The sequence below is a fragment of the Petaurus breviceps genome, unplaced genomic scaffold (genome assembly GCF_028583685.1).
Source record: "Petaurus breviceps papuanus isolate PSGF00001 unplaced genomic scaffold, PetGlider_PUasm1.0 689, whole genome shotgun sequence".
NCBI lineage: Eukaryota > Metazoa > Chordata > Mammalia > Diprotodontia > Petauridae > Petaurus > Petaurus breviceps.
In genome coordinates, this window is record NW_027186458.1 from 6,049,515 (window position 1) to 6,074,379 (window position 24,865).

General features: G+C 40.9%; 1 protein-coding gene across 4 annotated transcripts in view; it reads left to right on the top strand.

Moving 5' to 3' along the window:
• PDE5A (phosphodiesterase 5A) overlaps positions 1–24,865 on the top strand; it is a 201,371-nt gene that overhangs the window by 32,032 nt on the left and 144,474 nt on the right. For all 4 annotated transcript variants that reach the window (XM_069104889.1, XM_069104892.1, XM_069104890.1 and 1 more), the window contains exons 2-3: positions 10,014–10,602; positions 21,050–21,139. In XM_069104889.1, coding sequence (XP_068960990.1) covers positions 10,018–10,602; positions 21,050–21,139 — 675 coding nt within the window. In that variant the 5' untranslated portion in view covers positions 10,014–10,017. The remainder of the gene's footprint in view (positions 1–10,013; positions 10,603–21,049; positions 21,140–24,865) is intronic.

Consider the following 24,865-nt stretch of genomic DNA (forward strand, 5'->3'; position numbering starts at 1 on the left):
AGAGAGAGAGAGAGAAAGAGAGAGAGAGAGAGAGAGAGAGAGAGAGAGAGAGAGAGAGAGAGAGAGAGAGAGAGAGAGAGAGAGAGAGAGAGAGAGAAACGAAAGGCTTTACTCTGAGTCCTTCAGCTCTATCTGGAGGTGGATAGCATTTCATTATAAGTCTTCTGGAATTGTGGTGGATCATTGTGTTCATCAGAGTTACTAAGTCTTTCAGAGTTTATTGTTGCAATGCTGCTGAACTCTACACATAGTTCAGTTTCTACCTCTTCCTTTGCATATACTGTGTGTGCATATTTATTTATGTGCATGTTTTCCTTTTGTTAGAACGAAGGTGTCTTGAGGTCAGGCACTTTCACGTTGTTTTGTTTTGTTAACCTTACCTTCTAACACTGCCTGGAACATATTAGCCATGGCATTAGAAATGCTTTGTTGTTGCTTCGTTGTTTCAGCTGTATCTGACTCTTCATGACCCCGTATGGGGTTGTGGCAGTGATCCTGCAGTGGTTTGCCATTTCCTTCTCCAGCTCATTTGACAGAAGAAGAAACTGAGGCAAACAGGGTGAAGTGCTTTTTCCAGCCAGTAAGTGTCTGAGGTCACATTGAAACTCAGAAAGAAGAGTCTTCCTGACCTCATGCCCTACATTATCGACTGCACCACCATGCTAGTTGATTAATTAATCGACTGGTCCTTATTTTGCCCCCTCGTGCTATAAAATGTAGGCAGTCTTTCTTCTAGAGGACAAGCTTCCTATATTTAGACATAGTGATTATGCCTGCTCCACCTCTTGCCCCTGATTAACACCCTCAGTTCTGTCAACCTTTCATTATATGCAGTGGCTTTGCATTCTTTTACCATCCTCTGTTGCACCCTCCTGGATGCATGGCTCTAATGTACGTCCCACTTTGCCAAGACCCCTTTGCAATATGGTTTCCACAAATGGTCTCAGTGCTGCAAGTGTTATCTGACCTAAGCACAGTACTCTGGGGCTATTCTTTCCTGCCTCCTGCAGGCCCTCCTATTCTTGCAGTCTAAGAATGGCCGTGCTAGCCTTGGCATATTGTTAGGGGTGTAGTCATCTCAAATTCCTAATTCATCTTTTCAACAACTGCAGTTTAGCCTGTTCCATATCTGTACTTAAGTGCAAGGTTTTATTTTTTCTTGCTTTTTAAAAAATACATATTTTTATTCACTTAAAAAATTAGCTCCAAATTCTTTCCCTCTCTCTGGCCCTTCTGCTACCCATTGGGAAAGCAAGCAATAAAATATCCATCATATATGTGAAGACATGCACATTTTTTGTTGTTGTTGGGGCATTTCAGATATGTCCAACTCTTCCTGAAACCATTTGGGATTTTCTTGACTAAGACACTGCAGTGGTTTGCTATTTCCTTCTCCAGCTCATTTTACAGATGAGGAAACCGAGGCAAACAGGGTTAAGTGACGTGCCCAGGGTCACAAAGCTGGTATCTGAGATTGGATTTGAACTCAGGAAGATGAGTCAACCTGACTTCAGACCCAGCACTCTATCTAGTGCTCTACCTAGCTTCCCTAAAACATGCAAAACTTATTTCCGTATTAGCCATGTTACGTAAAAAATGGCAAGAAAAATAAAGTGGAAAAAATAAATACCGCCATCCGCACTGAAGAGTTCATCAGTTCTCTGCATGTGCATAGCATTTTTTCATCATGACTCCTTTGGAATTATGGGTCATTGCATTGATTAGTCACTAAGTCTTTTCAAGTTGGTCACCATTTCAACATCGCCCTTCCTGTGTACAGGGTCCTCCTGCTCCTGCTCACTTCACTTTGTATTGCTTCATATAAGTGTTCCCAAGTTTTTCTGAACCCATCCCCTTGTCATTTGTTTTGTATTTAATAATTGTCTTGGGAAATTTATTACATATTTTATTAAAGAAATTATCATTACAGAAATGTGAAATTTACCTTTTCGTTGCTCTAATGTACTCCTTGTCCTTCACCTGAATGTCCGTTTTAAAAATTTTGAATTAGAGGATTTGGTTCAAATCCCGATTCTGCCACTTACTACTTGTCCAACCTTGGGAAAGTCATTATAACCTCCTCAAGCTTCAGTTTCTTCATCTATAAGATGAGGTGATTGATATAGATTGTCGCTGAGGTTCCTTCTGGAACTATATCTATGATTCTATGAACTCAATCAGAAAATAAAGAGGCAAAAAATCAAACTTATTTAATGTCTTGTAATTTCCATCTACAAAAATAATCACTAATCTCATGCAAACTGGATCCCCTAGGATTTTATTTTAACTATGATTTTTAACTGAATAACACTATAAATATATATTTATATGTGTATGTATACATGTGTATATACATTCACACATATACATGCATGTATACATATATGTGCATGTGTGTATGTATACACACATGTATCCTGAAGTCAAATCGTCTCAGATATTTTTTAGTTTTTAAGACCCTGGACAAATCACTTAACCCTGTTTGTCTGTTTTCTCATCTGTAAAATGAGCTGGAGAAATAAATGGCAAACCACTCTGTATTTTACCAAGAAAACCCCAAATGGGGTCATGAAGAATTGGACACGAATGAAAGGCTACTGAATAACAACAATATATCCAAACCTTATGTCAGTGATGGTAGCCTTATCACTTCACTATGTAAACTTTGACAAGTCATTAGCTACCTGAGTCTCAATTTCCTCAATCATAGAATGGAAATAATTCTATCTTTGGCACCTACTTTATAGGGTTCTTGTAAGGCAAAAATGAGATAATATATAAAAGACATTATATAAATATTATAAAATTTTATAAATATAATATAAATAACTTAAATATATAATATAAATATAAAATATACAAATGAAAATAAAATATAATTTATATAAATATAAACTAAAATTTATGAATATTAAATAAATATATGTAAAATAGAAATAATACAATAACAAAATGATATCAATTTCATAAAGTACTTTGTAAAAATCAAAGCTACTACCATTACCTTCAGGGGGATAAAATTGAGCTCCATGGTCCTGAAAGATAAAAGGTAAGATATTTTAAAACTTAAAAATTAATGATGTGATACTTTAATGAATTTTGGATCTCATTGATATATTATTCCCTGGAAGACAATGTAAGCCACAAAGTGATACTATGAGTTTGAGGGGGCACTCTGTCAAAGGAGAGATTCATCTGAATGTCAAAGGGTTTGCCCAATTGCAATTACTTACCTTCCAGGGAGAACTCATAAGCTATATGGGTGTTTTGTGTCTTCATAAGAGCTCCTGAAAATTGCATTTTCTGTATAGTGAAACATAGGTTGTCTCATATCAAATATGCATGTGCTTTGCTGAGTGCTTGTACAGGGGCTAGGGACCTTGAGAAGTAGGTAGAATTATTATTATTACTCACATTTGATATAGAAATGGAAACTGAAGCTCACAGAATTTAGGTGACTTGTTATTAATTAATCAATTTAAAAAAAAACCGCAAGAACAAATAACCCTTTATCAACTTCTTGCTATGTATTAGGCTAAATGTAAGGGACGCAAACCAAGGTCAAAGCAGGACATCAGTATAACTAGACTGCATGAAAGTGAGTAAATTGTGTGAAGACTGGAAAGGTAGAAAAGGGCTACAGTATGGAGAGCCTTGAATATCAAACAGAGGATTTGATGTTTGGTTCACATAGCTAACGAATGATCAGAGGACTTGCACTCAGGTCACTGGTCTAAGTCTCATATTTTTTTCTCCTCTATTCATTCTCATAGGCCCTTTTTAAGGGTCCCTTGTCATTTCTTAGAGAACAATGGTATTCCATCCCATTTATACACCACAACTTGTTCAGCCATTCCCCAACTGATGGGCATCCCCTCCATTTCTGGTTCTTTGCCCCCAGAAAAAGAACTTCCATGACTATTTTTGTACCTACAGGTGCTTTCCCTTTTTCATGGATCTCCTTGAAATACAGCCCTAGTAATAGTATTGATGGATCAAAGGGTATACACAGTCTTAGAGGCCTTTGGGCATAGTTCCAAATTTGCTTCCAGAATGGTTGGATCACTTAAACAAGCTTCTTACATCATCATAGTTAACTCCAGTATTCTTCCCCCTCCCCTCTCCCTGCCCAGAGGCCATCCCATATAAACAAATAATATATTTAAGAGAAAAACAAATCAGCACAACTGATAGATACATTGAAGAAATCTGAAAACGGGTTCAGTGTGTAACACCTGTGGACCTTCCCTTTCCATAAAAGGGTGGGTTGGGGGGGTTTCTTCTCATCTCTCTTCATTCCAGTCCTGTTTGATCTTTATAATTTTGTTACATTTACTTTTAATTTTTTGGTATGTATCTCTCCATTTAAGTTGTTGTAGTCACGGTATACCTTGTTTTCTTGGTTGTGCTTGGTTCACTCTGCATCACTTCATATAGATCTTTTCATGCTTCTCTGTATTCACACATAATTTTTTACAGCACTGTTATATTCCATTATATTCATGGACTATCATTTGTTATAGCCATTCTCCAACTGATAGGCATCAATTTTGTTTCTAATTTTCCAACTGATGGGCATCAATTTTGTTTCTAATTCTTTGCTATCACAAAAAGTAATAGTATAAATATTTTGTTGCATGTGGAGACTGTCTTCTTATCAATGCCCCCTTGTGGTATAAGCCCAATAATGGATTCTCTGGTTCAAAGAAAATTAACGTTTTAGTCACTTTATTTGAATATTTCCAAATTGCTTTCCAAAATTATTTTACCATTTCACAGCTTCACCAACAATGTGTTAAGGTGCTTATTATTTCCTAATCTGTCCAATATTGAATTTACACTTTTCATCGTCTTTTCCAATTTGCATGCTGTGAAGTGAAACCTCAGCATTGTTTTGATGTGCTTTTCTCTTACGATTAGTGATTTCAAGCCTTCTTTCATGTGGTTATGAATATTTTATGATTCTTTTAAGAATTGCTTGATTACATCCTTTGACCACTTATCTATTAGGGAAGGGTTGTCTTAAATACATCTATCAATTGTTCACAAATGTTGGATATTCAACCCTTATCAAAGAAATTTAATACACAGGATTTTTCCCATTTGAGCATTTTCCTTCTTATCCTAGGTGCACTAATTTTGTTTGTACAGAAGCTTTTTAGTTTCAAGTAATCAAAGTTACCTATTTTACCTTTTTGTAATTACCTCTTTCTCTTGTTTCATTAAAACTGTATCTCCCACCCATAAGTGTAAAAGACATGTGATCCATTTCTCTTCTCATTTTTGCATATTATAATATTTAATATTAAGGTCACATGCCCATTTAGAATGGATTGTGAAACATGGTGTGAGGTGTTGATCTAAGCCTAATTTCTTCCAGACTTTCCAATTTTCCTAGCAGTTTTTTGTTAAATAAAAACGTCTTTCTTGGGAATTTATGACTTTATTCATAGAAATTTTGTTTTTTCTTAATATATTTTATCTTCTATCTCTGTTTGCCTCAGTTTATCCAATTGCAAAATTGGGATAATAATAGTACTTACCTCTCAAATAAGATCATATTTATAAAGTGCTTTGCATCATACCTGACACACAGTAGGTATTTAATAAATGCTTTTATCCTTCCCTGCCCCTTCATCAGTCCATCTTTTCAATTCATTAGGATCTTTTAGGTTTCTCATTCTATTATAAAAAGAATTAGTTAGTTCTTCTGCACCTGTGTCTTTTCCAGATCTCATAATTATGTCCCTTAAATCATTGATTAAAAATATTTAACAGGAGAGCTCACTATGGGGAAGCAGGAAGACCACGAGACTTGAAATCAGACAACTTAGATTCAAATCCTGAGCTTCAGTTTCTTCACCTACAAAATGGAGTCAGGGAATAAGTTTGGACTGATTGATCTCTGTGCTAACTTCCTATTCTAGGTCGCATGACAGGGCCAAGTCAGAACCATATGGCATCCAGATAGAGACCTACATGTTTCTAAACATTAATTTCCTTTTTTTTTTACATTGTTGTTGAATCAATTCCAAATTTACCAAACTATATAGTCATTAATTCACCTTTTTTTTTTTTTTTTGCTGATTCATAAGGATAGCAGAAGAAACTATCAAATGCCTCACCATAATCTTGATAAACTATGTGTATAGCCTGGCTGTCCTCCAACAGTCCTATGACTCTTGTGTGTATACACATACACATGTTTGTATGCATGCATATGTATATATGCAATATACATATATACATACATAGAGAGAAAGGTTAATTTGGTTTCGGATTTTTTTTTTTTTGTTTTGCTTTGTTATAGTGGATCAATGCTGGTTCCTAATTATCACCACTTCCTCTTTTTAAAAAAATTTAATTTAAATTAATTTTTTTTCAGCTTTTTCAGTTAATCATTTATTTTCTCTCCCTTCTAACTACCCCTTCCCCCACTGAGAAAGAAGAAGAACAAAGCATCCATACTCAAGTAAAACAAATTCCCATGTTGGCCATATCTGTAACCCCTCTGTCCAGAGCCTAGATAGTGTGCTTCATCAGTTGTCCTCTAGAATTATGCTTGGTCATTGTGTCATCAGTTCACAAGTCTTTCAATACTGTTCCCCTTTTCCAGTGTTGTTCTTATTTTATAAATGGTTCTCATAGTTCATCTCACTTTTCTCTGCATCAGTTCACACAGATCTTCCCAGTTCCTTTGAAACTATTATCAGTCTTCATTTCTTATGGCACAATAGTTTTCAAGTAAATTCATATACCACAATTTATTCAGTCATTCCACTATTGATAGGCACTCCCTTAGTTTCCGATTCTAGTGACTGTAAAAAGAACAGCTATAAATATTTTTGTACCTGTGGGTCCTTTTCTTCTCTCCTTACTCTCTTTGCAGTGTAGGCCTAATAGCACCCTTTTGCTTTTAAGTGCTTATAAGCCACTCATTTAATAAATATTTGCAGAATTTTATATTGACACATTCTTTATATGTGTGATTTATACCTTTCTTTCTCTTGTCAAGATCAGAGCATCATCTGTCCAGCTTCTTCTCCCATTTTGCCCAGTTACTCAAAGATTGCTGACATTGATTTAGCTATAACACCAAATTGGTTTAGTCTTTGGGAATGTAATTCTCAGGCTAGAAAGTTGGGCCATTTAAAGCAGCTAGGTCTGCTCTCTTGTTGACTTTTACCCCTCTCAGATTTCAGTCCCTTCTCAACCCTGTTAGATCTTTCATTTCTACTTTGAAAACCATTTTCCATTGTAGAGAAGATCAAAGGAGGAGTTGGACAGTGCTGCCATCTATAAACATTAGGCTGCCTGTCCTTTTTTTTACACATCTTGTAAATGACTGTTGAAAATGTACTCTCGTTTGAGCTCCCTTTGCAATCACATTGCTCTCTTTACATGTTCTCCTCCCACTCCTGTTATGTTCTCCATCACTGACATTGTAGAATTTCATATTTTAGAACTTCCCATCCCTTTTGCCCCTTTTTCATTTTTGATGTCTCAGAGGATGTGCTTGTATCTGATGCTTATAGAAACTATGAAAAATTTGTGTTCTTCAAGCCTAGAGTTCATTTGTTCAGGTTATATACAGCATTCTTTTTAGTTATCACAGGTCTGAAGATGGTATAGCATTTTTTCCCACTATTCCAGTCCCATTCACTTCACCATCCAGGTCCTTACTCTTCCAACTCTGAATCTGTGATCCCATTAACTTGTGAAAAGTCAGAGCAGCATTTTTACTTGTTGTTTCACCTGCCTATTAGGAGGTGGAAGCCAGACTTTTGTCAGGTGCCCTGCTGTTAGCAGGAGGGGGCTTTTATAAGGTGTCTCCAGAGTTGAAGTTGTCTGTTGCTGATATATCTTGTGTCTCTTCTAGTTTGCCGATCATTCATATTCTTCATTTGGTCATGCAGTGTATAGTACACCGCCTCTATACTATCCCCCCCCCATTCTCTCTCTCTCTCATTCTCTCTCTCTCTCTCTTTCTGTCTCTCTGTCTCTCTCTCTGTCTCTCTCTGTCCCCGTCTCTCTGTCCCCCCCCCCCCCCCCCCTCCCCCTCCCCCCCCCCTCCCTCCCCCCCCCCTCTCTCCCTTCCCCCTACATACCTTTCCCCTCTTTCTTCTTCCCTTCCTTCCTTCCTCAAATTTTCTCCACATATCATTGCATCGTCACCCTCCTTTTCTAAGTTCTGAACTGATAAACAATGAAATCAGTTTGGCCCTTGGTCCTTGTAAAGGTGTGACAGCATTTCCTTCAGGCTTCACTAACCATCCTTGCCAAACCAAAATACCTTCCGAAGCCACTGCTGCACTTCCTCTATTACATTATAAGCTCCTTGAGATCAGGAACAGTCTTAACTTTTGCATGTGTATCCCCAGGGCTTAGCACAGGGCTTGCCACATAGTGAATGCTTAAGGCATTCTTAGAAAAATTCATGAATCCATTTGTTTCCATGCACGTGTATCTTTTCTGTATTCCTCCACTAGCCTTCAGTTAGATTTTTTTTTCAGACTTTCTAGCTCAAGCTCTTTTTGTGGTGGTAAAGAGTCGGAAACTGTTGGGACACCCACCAATTGGGGAATGGCTAAATAACTTGTGGTATATGAATGTAATGGAATACTATTGTACTGTAACACAGGATAAAGGTAATGGTTTCAGAAAAACCTAGGAAGACTTGTATGAATTGATGCAAAATGCAGAGCCAGGAGAACAGTTTATACCATAATGGTAACGTTGTAAAGATGATCAATTGTGAAAGGCTTAGTAGCTCTCATCAACACAGTAGAATCTTCTACTTCCAAATAAAGAGCTGAACTCAATGTCAATTGAAGCTTATGTGTGTGTATACACATGTATGTATATAGAGGCATGGTTAGTGCAAGAATTTGCTTTATTTGACTATATATATACATATACATATACATATATATATATATATTTGTGATGGACTTTGTCTTGCTTTCTCAATGGATGGGGTAGAGGGAGGTAGAAAGGAGAGAATTTGGAATGGAAAATAAAATGATATCACATTTTTTAAAAGTCTAACACATTCCCTGGGATGTCCTCAGTATTGACATTCCACTTTGCTCTTTTTAGGCAAGCTTTGATTTTTGGAAATAAACAAAAGACATTCTGAACTGAGGTGAATGATCAATCCAGGTGAAAAATGAGTGGTGACTATTAACTCACAATAATGTTCTTTTACATCTTGTAAATTGGCTCTGATCTAAGCAAGAGAAAAGGGGGAGGGAGGGCTGAGCAAGAGCAGTTTTAATGGGATATTTGTCCATAGCTACTTTGAAGGGGCAAAACTCACAAATCTTGGTTATTTAAGAAATCAGCCTTGATTCATATCCACACCTTATTATGTTTGATAGTTTAACGGAAGAATATATTAGAAACATATGTAGTTATTGCACGCATGTTTTTCTTCATTTGCAACTTTAGCAGTGTTCTGTTTCCTTGTGATGGTCTCACCTACCTCCACCCCACTTTATATGCCCTAACAGATAATCTAAAACAGCAGAAGTCTTTTAGAAAAGTCACTGAGATTTCATTTTGGAATAAATCCTTAGGCTTAACCTGACTGGATTTGCCTTGTTAATCACATTTTCCTGAGGTTAATATTAAAATTCCATCTTTATGCCGTGAGCAAAAACCAAATGATTGTAGAGGAGGCAGCCTAGATGTATTCTGGGTTATAATTAAATAATCTTTGTATGGGTAATTGAGAGTTAATATCACTGAAATGTTAATTGAAGCAAATATGCTCTCCTTTCTGCATTAGAGAAATCCCTTGAGTTGTACTGGTGTCTCTGTTTCCCTTCCTTTATTTTCCTGGCACATAGTCAGTGCTTAATAAATGCTTATGGATTGATTGGATATTTCCTGGTAAATCAAATACTTAATTGTCTGTTCTCTGATCAGTTTTCCTAAATGTGAGTTAAGTTCTCTCTCCCTCCTCACTTTGAAATATTGAATCATTTTTTTTTAACTATTTCATTCTGCAGAGAAATGGTCAATGCATGGTTTGCTGAGAGAATACATCCTATTCCAGTCTGTAAGGAAGGAGTCAGAGGTCACACGGAGTCCTGCTCTTGTCCAGCTCAGCAGAGTCCCCGTGCTGAGACCGCTGCCCCTGGCACCCCCACCAGGAAGATCTCAGCCTCAGAGTTCGACAGGCCGCTCCGGCCCATTGTTGTCAAGGACGCCGAAGGAACTGTGAGCTTCCTCTGTGACTCTGCAAAGAAGGAACAGATGCCTCTGCAGCCCCCCAGCTTTGGTGCTGACACAGGAGACCAGTGTTCGAGGCTCTTGGAGCTTGTGAAGGATATCTCTAGTCACTTGGATGTCACAGCGCTTTGTCACAAGATCTTCTTGCACATCCATGGGCTGATCTCTGCTGATCGCTATTCCCTTTTCCTGGTCTGTGAGGACAGCTCCAATGACAAATTCCTTATCAGTCGCCTGTTTGATGTTGCGGAAGGCTCCACTCTGGAAGAAGCTTCTAACAGCTGTATCCGCTTAGAATGGAACAAGGGAATTGTGGGGCATGTGGCGGCTCTGGGGCAGCCCTTGAACATCAAAGATGCCTATGAGGTAATGAGGGTCTAGATGCCCAGGATGGGTGGGGGAAAGGGGGAAATTGTCCTGGATTCCATTTCATTCAACAAATATTGTTCAGCATCTCCTCTGGGGAAGGCTCTGTCCTAGGCACCAGCAAGACAAAGACACCAACTTTGCATCACACTAGGGAGACATAATATGTGTGCAGATAAATACAGTACAAGAAGAATTGAGGAGGGAGTGAGTCCTAAGTACTGGGGTGATCAGGGCAGGAGTTGTTACCTGAACTGAGCTTTGAAGGAAGACAAGGACTCTTGAGAGTCAGAGATAAGGAGGGAGCACATTCTGAGCATGGGGAATGGCTTCTGCAAAGGCACAGAGGTGGGAAATTAAGGATTAAGTTCATGAAAAAGCTAGACTTATAAGACTGTCTAAAGTTGAAAAGGAAGCATAATCAGCTCAGATCCAATAGTGAGAGAATTCCTGCTTCAGACCTTGCTTGACTTTCCACCAAACACTTCCTTCTTCAACTAGTCAATGAAGAAAAACCTTCATTTTTTTCCAAAGGGTTTTATCCTCTAAGTCAGTGTTCTCCATGGCTTGACCCCAATGGGTGGGGCTTGTGGTCAACCAATCAGAAGGTAGGAAAATGAGTCTCATTCCACCCTACCTCAAAACAGCCAGTTGAGGAGTTTGTCTCCAACACAACCACATCTCCTCCCAACACCCATATACCCAGTTCACTTCACTGCAGGAGGACCATGTTCTATGGTCTATGGAGTTCTATGCCCTGGTGTAAATAAGTAATAATTACACTCCTCTCACACATTATTAGATGGAGGGAGAAAAAGTCACTCACAATGATTAAGTGTAGACAGCTTGTGATCCACAGGGCTGATCTCTTTACATATTTTCTGGTCCACCAAGCACTCCCCTTTTCTAAACCTGTTTCTTACCGTCAGCGCCTCTAACCTTTAAGGAACCCAGGTTCCCATTCCTTCTTCTCCTACATGTTCATTCCTCAAATCTTAAGCTGTCAAGACCTGGCCAACATCTCTCATATCCATCCCCTTCTCTCTACTCACCCGGCCCTCACCCTAGTTCAGACCCTCATGAGCTGTTACTTAGAATATCGAAGTAGCCCCCGATAGTCTCCTTGTCCCTGGTCGCTGCCATTTCTTATCCACCCTCCATATAATTGGCCAAGTGATTTTTCTGAAGCACAGCTTTGACATTGCCACTCCCCTGCTCAGTAAACCCTCATGGCTCCTTGCTGACGACGTTCTATCTTTATCTCATCTTTTTAAATTTCCGTTTTTGTCTAAGTTTTATGATCTATGCAATTATTAGCACAGTAGTCAATGTTTGTAATTGTGAATAAGTAAATATACACATACTGGAGTTGTGTACTCAAAGGTTGGGTTTTTTTTTTATCTGATAGGGGTGCACTAGTGGACAAAGTTTGGAGGGCATTGGTGTGGCAATCATTTAAGTAGGTGTTCATGTCCAAGGGAGATGGAACTGACATGCTGGTGGTCATTGATATTCTTTAGTCAGGAAAGATGTGGGAAAAGAGCAGGATTCATTTCCAGGGCAGTTTGTTGGGAAAGGAGCCATGACAGAGGACTCAGAATTGTCTTTCACTGGCCACAATGGTTCCTGTCTGCCCTCTGGAGCCTCATCTCCCCTCCTTGCTCTGTAGCAAAGACTTTGGGCTATACTTGTGATGAGCATTTAAGGAAGTAGGTGGAGCCTGGCTTTGGGGTCAAAGGGCCTGGGTTCAAATCTTGGCGCTGTCATATGACCACCTCTTTCATCTTGGCCAAGTCACTTCAGTGAGCCAGCCCTCAGTTTCTTCACCAGTAAAATCTTGAGGTTGGCAAAAAGTACCTGACCCAGGTACACACAGTCTGATCCAGGGATACAGCTATTAGAGAATGAGGAAAATGGCCTACATGTAAAAAAAAAAATGTGTGTCATACACACACATGGAGTATAACACATATACCTACATTGCACACACACATAAATAGTCTATGTATATGCAGATAGACACATACATATATGTGTGCATATGTACATATGTGTGTATGTACACATGTACACACAGATTCTTTTCATAGCAGTTAAAAATGAGAAACTAAGGAACTGTCTTCCTATTGGATGACTGCTAAAGAAATTGTAGTATGTGAATGTAATACTGTAATACCGAAAGAGTGATGAAGGGGAGGGTCTCAGTGAAACCTGGCAAGACTTGGACGAACTAATGCAAAGTAAAGTGAGCAGAGCCAGGGGAACAGTATACACAGTAATAACAATATTCTAACAAGTCACCTGCCAAAGACGTAAGAAGCTGCTCAATGCAGGGATGACCCATGAGTCTGAAAGGCTGAAGAAGAAACATGCAGCTAACATCGTACGGAGAGGGAAGGAGCAGAAAATGCAGAGACTAACGCAGCTTTGTGCTCATGGCCACTGCGGGCTCTGCTTTGCTGGACTCGGAATGTTTATGCGGAGTGCTTTCCTTTTCTTCTTTCTTTTGTTGGTTCTGTGGGAGAAGTTCCTGCATTTTTAAGCCTAACAGGACTGAACTGCATGATTTCTGGGGTTGTTATAGTCCTAAATACTATTATTCCATGATTTGCTTTTTACCTAAGTCTAGCCTAACAGAGACAAATGGAAACAAGCAGAGAATCAGGGCTAGAGCATCAAAGGGCCAGGAGATCATAGGTTTATAACCGGAAAGGACATGAGAAGTCTGCAAGTACAACCCCATTCATTTTACAGATTAAGATACTGAGGCCCAGAGAAGTGAATCCCCTTGCCAGGTGTGACACAGTTAGCAAATGTCTGAGGCAGGATTTGAACCCAGGTCATCCTCACTTTAGGCCCAGTGCTATATCAACAGGGATTCTAAATATCTCTGGTGTCATGGACCTCTCTGGTGGTCTGATAAAGCCCATGTTCCCCTTTCCAGAATAATGTCCTCAGATAAAAGCTTTCTGTTATTTATATAGCACTTTACGTTTTGCAAACTGCTTCACAAATATTATCTCATGTAATACCCACAACAACCATGGGTAAGCCTCTATAATGATTCCCATTTGACAGATGAAGAAACTGAGGAAAAGATTAAAGGACTTGCCTAGGGTCACACAGCTAGTAAGTGACTGAGGCTGAATTTGAACTCAAGTATTCCTGACTCCAAACTCAATACTGTAGGTACTGTGCCATTTAACTTCCTTCCAATTTTAAAAATGCATGAAATAAAGTACGTAGGACTATCCCACAAAACAATGTTTCCCCCCATTAGAATATAAACTCCCTGATGGCAAAGACTATCTGCTTAAAATTGGATTATTCCCAGGGATTAGCTCAGTGCCTGGCACATGGTAAACACAATGAATGCTTGTTGATTACCTAAGGAAAGCAATTCTATTGAAATACAGGTAGAGAAATATTAAAGGAAAAAAAAAGTCCATGTAAGCCTCGTTCAGAACCCCTGAGCCCATGGCAGTGATCCTATGATCCTATGCATTATGGGACCTCGATGGCAGTGAGCTGGCATTGGTAGCATGATGGATGCTTTGTGGGACCCCAGATGGGTCTTCCCACTGGGGGAGAGTCTGCACGTGCTTTTTGATCTGTGGACCCCTACGTGCCACTGAGGTTTTGATGTGTGGACAGGGCTTGGCACCGCTGTTCTGGCTTTGATATCCTCATTCTTTATCTGAGTGCATGTAATTACATGTTGTTTACATTATAGAATCAGATAATGGCTTTTTACTCTGCCTTCAGAAGAAAATAATCCAGCTGCACAAAGGGCTTCTAACCCTGACCCAGGTTTCTGAATAGATCTAATTACCTTGGAATTGGTTGTTTGTAGGAGTAATTTTCAAGTTTTTGAACCATGGCCACCTCACACCTCCCAGCCAAGATTATTAGAGTCAACTTAAAAAAAGTTAAAGTAGCAAGTATGGCCCTTCTTCATTTAGGAATAATCCCAATAGTGTCACAACAATCATTAAGAATAATCATAGTGATAGCTTGGCATTTACATAGCACTCGAAGGTTTGCTAAGTAAACACTTTCCCAATACTATCTCATATGATTCTCACAACCACCCTGGGAGGTAACCAGTCCTATTTTTATCCCCATTTTACAGATGAGGAAACAGACTCAGAGATCTTAGATGACTTGCCCAAGGTCACACATTTAGAAAGTGCCTGAGACTGGTTTTGAACTCAGATACTTCTGAATCCAAGTCCAACGTGATATACACTGTACCAACTAACTAACACCCATGGGATACAAAAATGGAAGGCCCTTTGAACCATGCAGAAACCACGGAAGATACAGTGTCCATAGTTGCGGTGCTTCTCTCTTTGGGAAGATGACCAGATATTTATACTGAAGTCATACTACGTGTAAAGCACTGGGCTCTGAGAAAAATACCAAGATTTATCTGGCACAGACCCTTCCCTCAAAGAACTTACAGTCTAGCAGGGAAAAGTGAGATAGGGGCTAGACCTCAGATTTTTTGAAACTCAGTCTCCCAGGATGTCAGCATACTCTCTGCATCCTTCATTTTTGTAGAGTAGTTTAGGGATTAGGAGGTTAAGTGGCTTGTCTAAGATCACAAAGCCAGGATATGTTGAAAATGGGACTCAAACTCAGGTCTTCCTGTTTTCAAGGTGGCTAATCTCCACTGCCCTATACTACCTCCCTAAGATATCCATGCAAATAAACAAAATATGGAGTAGAATGCAGAAGGGGCTGAGATACTCCAATAGCTCACAGGATTGAGAGGAAACTTCTGGTTGGCTTATGTATAGAGAAGACTCCAGGAAAAAGGATCATTTGATTTGTGTTTTGAAAAGTGGGTGGAATTTTCAGCAGTTGAAGTGGAGGGGGAAAGGATAGTCAAGGCACAGGCTACACGAATGGCATGGAAGATGGTTGCAATAAGGAAGAAGGAAAGAGAACCCTCTTTCTGGAGCAAAATGGTGTAGTATTGGGTGAGTCTGGAGAGCTAAGTTGGGACCAAGGTGTTGAATGCCAACCTTAGGAGTTTGGTTTTTTGAGTTGGTTTTTGAAGATTTTTTAGTTGGTCAGAGGATGTAACCAGCCTGCTCTGTTTAGGAAGGTCAGTCTGGCAGCCATGTGTAGGATGGTTTAGGGATGGGAAGACCACTTAAGAGACTATGACAATAGTCTAAGTGAGAAGTCATGAAGATTGAAACTAGGGTGGGGGCTACGGGCATGGAGATGGAGGAAGTAAACTTTGGAGGTAGAAGAGAAAGCACTCAGACATCGATGAAACGAGTGAATGAAGAGGACCTGGAAGTTGGGGAATGGGTCCAGGTCAGACTAATCATGGTGAGCTCTCTCAATTAGGAGTGTAGGGCCCCAGAGCAGGATGTGAGGGTAGAGCACAGCAGTGTGACATTGCAGTGGTTTCTTGTAGAAAGCAGAATATGAATGAATGAATCCAAAGAACATTTACTGAATGTTTACTATGTGCTGGGTACATGGTATTAGACTCTAAGGATATGAATACAGGAATGAGACTGATCCATGACTTCCAGGATCTTACATTCTAGAGGGTGAAACAACAGTATAGGGCAATGGTAGCCATGAAGAGGCACTTTGGTCTGGTCACTCAGTAGAGATTTATTGAGTACCTACTATGTGTCAGGCACTGGTAAACAGTGGGGATACGAAGGAGGCAAAAGACAGTCCCTGCTGTCAAGGAGCTCATGCTCTAACTGGGGAGACAAGAAGCAAACAAAGAGGTACCAATAAGCTATATACAGCATAAATAGAAATGTGAAGAGAGGGAGGGCACTAGAATTGAAAGGGGTTGGGAAGGCTTCTTGTAGAAGGTACAAATTGTAGAAGCTGGGACTTGCAGGAAGCCAGGGAAGATCTGTAGGAGAAGAACCAGGAGAGATGGGTGGGTGTCCTGAAAACCTAGAGAGAAGAGAGTTTTGAGGAGGAGAGGGAGATCAGTGGTGTCCCAGGCTGCAGAGGGATCAAAGAGAAGGAAGGTTGAGAAAAGGCCATTGGATCTGGCAACAAAGAGATCGCTGTAACCTTGGAGAGAGCTGTTTGGGTGGAAGGATGAAGTGGGAAGCCAGAACATAAGAGCCTGAGAAAAGAATGAGAGCAAAGTCACAGGGATGGTGAAGCTACAGGGAGAGTGAGGAGAGCCTTCAGGCAGCTAGATTTACACACTCCTCCCAGGAACAGTGGCGGGGTTCATTTGATTCCTGGTCCCAGAGGTGGGGGAGGAAACATAGAAAGGAAGGCATAGGAGACGGGGGCAAGGAGAGGAGGTGTCTGGAGTGCAGGGAGTGAGGAAAAGCATGGCTGTGCCTTTAATGAAACTGTCATCTGGGTAAGGAAGGTACCAAGCAGGGCACCAGAGCTCCAAGGCAGCAAGACAATTGGTAAGGACATGACCAGAAAGGGGAGGCTGATCAAAAGCTAAGATTTAGCTAGGTCTTGACTTATCTGCTTTGGTGCTTACAGCTACCTTGAGAGGTAGATACTGTTATCAGTGGTGGTGGCGGTGGTAGTAGTAGTTGTGGTAGCACCAGGATCATTGTTAGTGTTATTGTTATTGTCATTATATTATCATTACTAGCATTGTGTCTCCTTTTGTCTGAGAAAGGCAGCGTGGGTACCTAGTGCTACAGATGCTTTTAGTGGTCACTATTGAACTTTGTTGTAGGGAAGGGTTCATTTGGTGGGTAGTGGGGACAGGGGAAATTATATCTTAAAAGGATGATGTAAAAACAAAAGATTTACAAGTAAATTGAAGCTTTAATAGCCTAAAAACTACACTAAGAGTTTTAGAAGTGTGTGTGTGTGTCTGTGTGTCTGTGTGTACAATAACTAACATTTTTTAAACACACACTATGTGGCAGGCCTTATGCAAAGCACTGGGGATACAAGTAAGAAAAAGGAAGACAGCCCCTGCCCTCACAGATGTTACAATCTAATGGGGGGGAGACAGGATGGGCTATGTTATTGTTCAGTCGTGTCCAGCCCTTTGTGACCTCATTTGGGGTTTTCTTGGCAGACACACTGGAATAGTTTGCCAGTTTCTCCAGCTCATGTTAGCAATGAGGAAACTGAGGCAGACAGGGTGAAGTGACTTGACCAGGGCCACACAGCTAGTAAGTGTCAGAGGCCAGATTTGAACTCAGCAAGAGTCTGGTCTGGCGCTCCTACCCACAGGGCCACCTAGCTGCTGGGGACAAGGCAACACACAAACAAAACTTGGAAAGAGATAAGGGGAGAAAGGTACCCATCACTAAGGGGCTCAGTGGAGTCTACTCCAAGGAGGGCAGCAGCTTTTGGGAAAGGAAGAATTTGTTGCCCTGGGAGCCCTCTTGAATGGAGGCTTTGAGAGCACACACATACACACACACACACACACACACACACACACACACCCCTATTAGACTGTGAGCTTTTTGAGACCAGGGCCTTTTTCTTTGTCTGTGTGCGTTACTGTTTATTCTGAGTGCCTAGCACAGCCTGTCATTGATCTCTATGTACATGCACTTACATCTATACCCATGTACATGCTCATATATGTGAATACATGTACACATGCTTGGACATAAAATAAATACCAGGCTTGGAGGAAAATCCATAAGCTCTGAGCTCAGTAGAAGCCTGGCGATGCCATACCATGGACACATTATACAGCCTGGCAGTGACTGGAAACCCAGCTGGATGGCTTCCATCTACTTGCAGTGTTAAGAAGGAATGTGGAAATGATTCATTAGTGTTGTTTTGAGTGGTTTATATGAACAGCTTCTAAGCAAATCCTAAGTTGACCTAAACAGTCCCTGTCCTCAAGCAAAAGAGAAGCAGTCATAAACAGCCTCTCCCTGCCACCCCCAACCCCTCATAGAATTTCAAACCAGAAGTCCTGGCTTGGTTCCTCATTACCAATTTGACCTTGAGAGAGACACTACCTCCCTGGGCCTAAGCTAGCTCTTGGGTAACCCGACATTGGAGTTCCCTTCAAGCTCTGAAAATGTTTTGATCTCATGATCCTATAAACATTTATCTTCTGTGCTTGGAACCTAAACACAAATAAATGTCTTTGGGGGTTTGGGAACCAGGAAGTGGCAGAAACTATAAATTGTCTGATGGGAAAATCTAAATGATTAGCATAACAAACCATTGAATGTTGAGGTCTTTCTTGGCTTTAAAAAGCCAATCCTGGTAAGGCTAGTAGGTAGTTGTTGCACATGATAGATTGAAAAATAGTCCTAATAATGTTAATTAGTGACTTTCTCAAACACGGTGATTTGAGATTGAACTGAATGAGAACAAAAACGCAGATATCTTTAGTTGAGAATTTTATTCAAAAGGTGTGTAAAAAATCAGGCTGTGTTGGTGCCTTGAATCCATGGAGCTGGTAAGGCTTGGAGTTTTTTTCTAGAAACAGTCCTGCCCTGCCCCCCCCCATTCACACCTTCTATGAGATGTGTCACCAATATCATTCCAGTGAGGGCATATAGATGTGACCATGAGAAGTGATGGCCAGAGGAATATTAGGATGTGTGGTTCGGTAGGCAGGGACTGTGTTCAAGTGGATTGTCTTTATTGAGAATTCTCTCTCTTACTCCAGTTGTGATCATAGCTCTAGATCTGGAAGATCTTAGAGGTCATACAGCTACTAAGTTCTGAGAGGGAATTTGAACGCACACCTTCTTGACTCCCTGTCTAGTACCTTATCCATGGTACCATACTTTCTCTTCAAAGAACTCTTGAAAACCCCATCTATTTAAAGCCTTTCTAGATGGTGAGAGGTTGCGTCATAGTGGATAGAGGGCTGACCAAAAAAGCTGGGTCCAGATCTTGCTTCTGTTAATTCCACGCTATGGGACCCACTATAAATCTCATCTTCTCTCAGCCTCAGGTCCTTCGTCTCTAAAGTGAGGACAAACAGAACCTCCCTCACAGGGCTATTGTTAGGTGTCACAGAAATGTCAGGCATTGTTAGTATTATTATCAAAACTTCCCCCATTTTCTCCCCTGAATTTGCAACACATGAATCATTTAATACACAGAAACTCAGAATTAGCCTTCAGCTCACCCTTAATGCACTTCCATACTTAAAGAACTCTTGAGTTTTGAGTATGACTTTTCTATGCTTAAAAGGCATTCATCCCATGTAGGTGGACATTCCTTTTATCAATCAAAATCTCTATCCTTCTAGGACTTAGTAACTAGTGAATTGTTCACCACCCAGGAACCACCTGGGGATGGACCTCTCCAAATCAGCTCTGATGATTCTGGGACAACAAATGTTAGTTCATCACTGGGCTCTCGACATGGCCCCTGAGAGCCTGGGGCTACTAGACTCTAGAACCTTAGAATGGAGGAAGGCATGCATAGAACCTTAGTGGAGGAACATTAGTATTAAAACGCTCCCATGAATTTTAGTAGTTCTACAAGACGTGAAAATAAAGTAATGAGAATGACATATATCGATCATGAGAAAGCACGATCTGAAAAATCACCCACAGGCAACAGACAATGGAGAAAATGGTTAGTGAGATACTGGCAGATCTAGACATCACTCTTCACAGATTCCCACATTTAGAGCTGGCAGAAACCATTAAGACCACCCCCTCATTTTATAGAAGGAAACTGAGGCACAGAGAGCTTAGTTTACTCCTCCAGTATCACACATAGAACATAGATCCAGGTCTGGAAGGGTCCTCAGAGATCCAGGAAGCTGAGACACATGGAGAGTAAGTGGCTTTGCCAAAGTCCTCTAGGCAATGAGCAACAGCCATGGAATTTGAATCCAGGTCCTCAGACTGCCTATAGAATGCCAGTGTGTGGGGCAGCTAGGTGACAGAGTGAATAGAGTTCCAACCCTGGAGTCAGGAGGACCTGAGTTCAAATTCAGCCTCAGACACTTAACACTTACTAGCTGTGTGACCTTGGACAAGTCCAAGGCAAGCCTTCCCCCCTCCAAAAGAAGACAAAAAAAAAGAGTGCCCATGTGCATTCTAGTATCCCACACTGCCTCTGTCCTGAGTACTGACCCAACCATTAAAGGTGGAGAGAGTTAACTGGAGGAGGGGGATTGGGAAGGCTCACAGCTGGAAACTGCTGGATTTTAAATGAGACTAAAAATGGCCCTTGTGTCTGGGACCAGCTGGGTGAGTGAATTCAGGCCTCTTCAAATTGTATTCGTCAGCATTTGTTTCTGTTCGTGACTGCTTGTATTTCCCAAAACTTTGAAAAATCATTCTTAAGTTTCTTCCTGTCAAAGAGGGTATCAATTGATGGATTCTGATGGATTTTCCAGTGCCAGAAGCATTGCTCATGTTAATGAGGTAAAGAGGAGGTTAGGTTCTTCTAATCTTATAAACCCCAGAAGAGGAAATCCATCTTTGTACCAGCAGGTTGTTTAATTCAATTTATTTCTTCTTCCTAGGATCCAAGGTTCAATGCGGAAGTGGACCAAATCACAGGCTACAGGACCCAGAGCATCCTCTGCATGCCAATCAAGAACCACAGGGATGAGGTGAGCCAACCCTGCTGTCTGGCAGCCAGCGTTTCCTTGTGGCTTTGCTTCCTGACGCCCAGGAGATGTTTTCTTACTTTGGCAAAATATGGGAAAGTACCTGCACTAAATTAACAAAGCAGGGACATTGTGAGGCTTCTTTGTAATTAGACCGGGAATCATTTTGTGTCTTTCTTCCTGGTACTGTTAGTTATCACCTCTGCTAAAGACATGGTTTGAGGGTCTGTCATTTATTTTGTCTAGCTAACCTGATTTCAACCAAACCCATCTAAATGTAGTCACTTAGAAGAGAATCCTTTCATATTCTCTAAATCCTTGGTAAAATCTGTTCTGTGGACATCCCTCTGACTTCTCAGTTGGTTTTAGTGGATTTCAAATGAAAAGGAAAATAGACTAGGTAGATCTTTTTTTTCCCTCTAAGGTTGAAAATGTCACTAATTTTAGGTATGCATTTGTTGGGGGGGAGGGTAGGTGTGTGTAGGTAAGTGAGACAGAAAGAGACAGAGACCCAATGTACCTGAGTAGATCCAGCACAGTTATCCCTCCCCATCCAGCAAACATTAATTAAGAGCCTATTGTGTGTAGGGCAGTGAGCTAGGTGTTGGCAATGCAATGAAATCCTGGAATGAATGAATGAAAAAGCATTGAAGTGATTTCTTTGTGCCGTGCACTGTGCTTAGGGTACAAATAGAAAGCCTGTACTATCAAGGATAGTAGACTCTAGTTGTGACAAAATGAAATACACCTTTCTGCCCTCAAGTTGCTTACCTTCTTGGGGCGGAAACAAATCCCTGAAGGGGAGAGGTAACCAGGCAGGGGCACTTTGATTCAGAAGATCATAAGTTCCTTGAATAGGATCATAAGAGAATAGAGGGATGCAGCCCAAACAGGGACCAGCTGCGCTGATTTTTATTGGGTTTTGTGGTAGGGAGGTAGGAAGGGTGGTGAAGGGTTTTTGATCTAAGGTGAATATCTCTAGATGACAGACATGTAGCCATCACTACCTGAAGGCTTTCTAGCTTGGGCTCCTTAGTACAGATGGGGAAACTGAGGTCCCTGCATGAGGTCACATACAATTAATATGTGGCAGAGACACAATTTTATCCAGGTTCTCTGACTCTAAAATGAATGTCCTTTCCACTATTCCACAACATAAGACATATGTCACCTTTTTAACTGCTAATTTGACCCAACATGAGGGTGACAAAGTGATTTCAGAGATGCCAACTAATACCTTGCAATCAGTGCTTAGCCCTGCCCAGTACTGTTTTTCTTCTGTTCAGCAGGTAAATCCTCCTGTATTTTCTTGGTAATGGGTCATGATAGAAGAAAGAAGATTCTTTCCCTACCCTTTTCTCAAAAAGAGGGAGAACTGATTGAGTAGTGGTTGTTTCGCTGAATCCATCTTCAACCACTCCGTCATTACAGCAGGATAGTAGAGGAGGTAGAACTTTGAATTTGAGTCTCCATTGTCCAAATTACCATCTGTGTGACCTTTCCTTCCCCGGGCTCCAATTTCCTCATCTGTGAAGTGAGGGGGTTGGATCAGACAACTTCTAAGGTGCCACCTGTGCCAACATTCAGCAGTCTTCTGTCATAACATGGAATGAGGACAGAATCAGTTAATTTAGCCTACCCTAACTTGTCGTCTATTGTAGAAACAGGTTTTCGATCCCTCAAGGGGTCTTAAAGTTGGACTAGTGCTGTGGAAATTATGTTGGATTTAAAGTCAGAAAACCTGGATTCAAATTCTACTTTTACCCACTACCTGTATACATAGTCTAAGCAAGTCACTTTCTCTGGGCTTCAGTTATGATACTCAGTTGTGCCTGACTCTGACCCCCTGTGGAGTTTTCTTGGCAGAGACACTGGACTGGTTTGCCATTTCCTTCTCCAGCTCATTTTACAGATGAGGAAACTGAGGCAAACAGGGTGAAGTGACTTGCCCAGGGTCACACAGCTAGGACGTGTCTGAGGCCAGATTTCAGCTTTTGAAGATGAGTCTTCCTGACTCCCATATTGGCGCCATACCCACTGAAATGCCACCTAGCTCCCCTGTGGCCTCATTTAACTCATCTGTAAAAAGAGAGGGTTGGATTAAATGACCTCTGAGATCCCTGCCAACTCTAAATCTCTGAGACTCTGACCCCAAATGTCTTAATGCTAGCCATGTCCACTCCAGAGCAGAGCCAGCTGTCACTGCACACAAGTGATTTAATAAAGTTTTTCCACTGTTTATTAAGCTAAGCAGTCCAAGCCATGTCTCAGAAGGACCCAAAAAAGCAGAGAAACGTGGATTTTTCTGGATGCAACATTAAAGGAAGTCCTGAACTTCAAAATTCCCAACAGATGCAACCACTTTGTTCTATTTTTATGAAAAAAAATTATTTAACTTTTTAATTAGCAGCAATTTGTTTTCTCTCCTCCCTCCTTCTCCCTAATGAGAGAGAGAAAGAGAGAGAGAGAAAGAGAGAGAGAGAGAGAGAGAGAGAGAGAGAGAGAGAGAGAAACTCCTTTGTATAGCAAAGCAAAAGAAATTCTTGCATTGGCCATATCCCAAAATATCTGTGTCTTATTCAGTCTCCTGCATCCAGAACCTCTCTGTCAGGAGGAGGGTAGTATGCTCCATTACTGGGGCCCCTGGAATAATGGTTATTCATTGTGTTGATCAGAGTACCTAAGTCTCTCAAAGTTGTTTGTCTTTCCAATGTGGTTGTTATTATATAAATTCTTCTTCTGGTTCCATTCATTCACTTTGTATCAGTTCATACAAATCTTCCCAAATTTCTCTGAAAATCATCCCCTTCATCCTTTCTTAGAGCACAATAATATTCCATTATATTAACATGCCATTGCTTGTTCTGACATTCTTCAGCTAGCGGGCAGGCACCCCCTTCGTTTCCAGATCTTTGTCACTGCAGAAGGAGCTGCCATTTTTGTACATATGAGTCCTTTCCTTTTTTTCTTTGATCTCTTTAAATACAGGTCAACTTGTGGTGTTCTTGCTGACTCAGAGGGTATGCAAAGTGAGAGAGGCCTGGGGGGACCGTAGTACCAAACTGTTGCTCTGAGGACTCTTTTCTACTTAGTTGTGAGAATGCCTGGTGTCACCAGTGATGATATTGTGACCCAATGTCTAATGGACAGCAGAGATTGCCAAGGCCAAGGGGATTCAGCTTTGCCTAATCATCCCTGTAAAATAATAATAATAATGACAACAACAATAGTAATGATAATGATTGGCTGTTTTAAAAGTCCTCGGCGACTTTAGGTTTCTTCTCTTGCCAACATTCTGTGATTTTCTTTGATTTAAAAAAAATGCCTTAAGAATAAAGTTAAATATTCTTCCTGGTGTTATTCCTCCACAGGAGGAATCCATTGAGTATTTGTGTGGAAGGAAGGAAGGAAGGAAGGAAGGAAGGAAGGAAGGAAGGAAGGAAGGAACGAAGGAACGAAGGAAGGAATGGGGGAAGGAGGGAGGGAGGAGGGAGGGAGGGAGGAGGGAAGGAGGGAGGGAGGGAAGGAATGAAGAAACGAAGGAAGGAAGGAAGGAAGGAAGGAAGGAAGGAAGGAGGGAGGGAGGGAGGGAAGGAAGGAAGGAGGGAGGGAGGGAAGGAAGGAATGCAGGAACAAAGGAAGGAACGAAGGAAGGAACAAAGGAAGGAATGGAGGAAGGAATGGAGGGAAGGAGGAAGGGAGGGAGGAGGGAAGGAGGGAGGGAGGGAA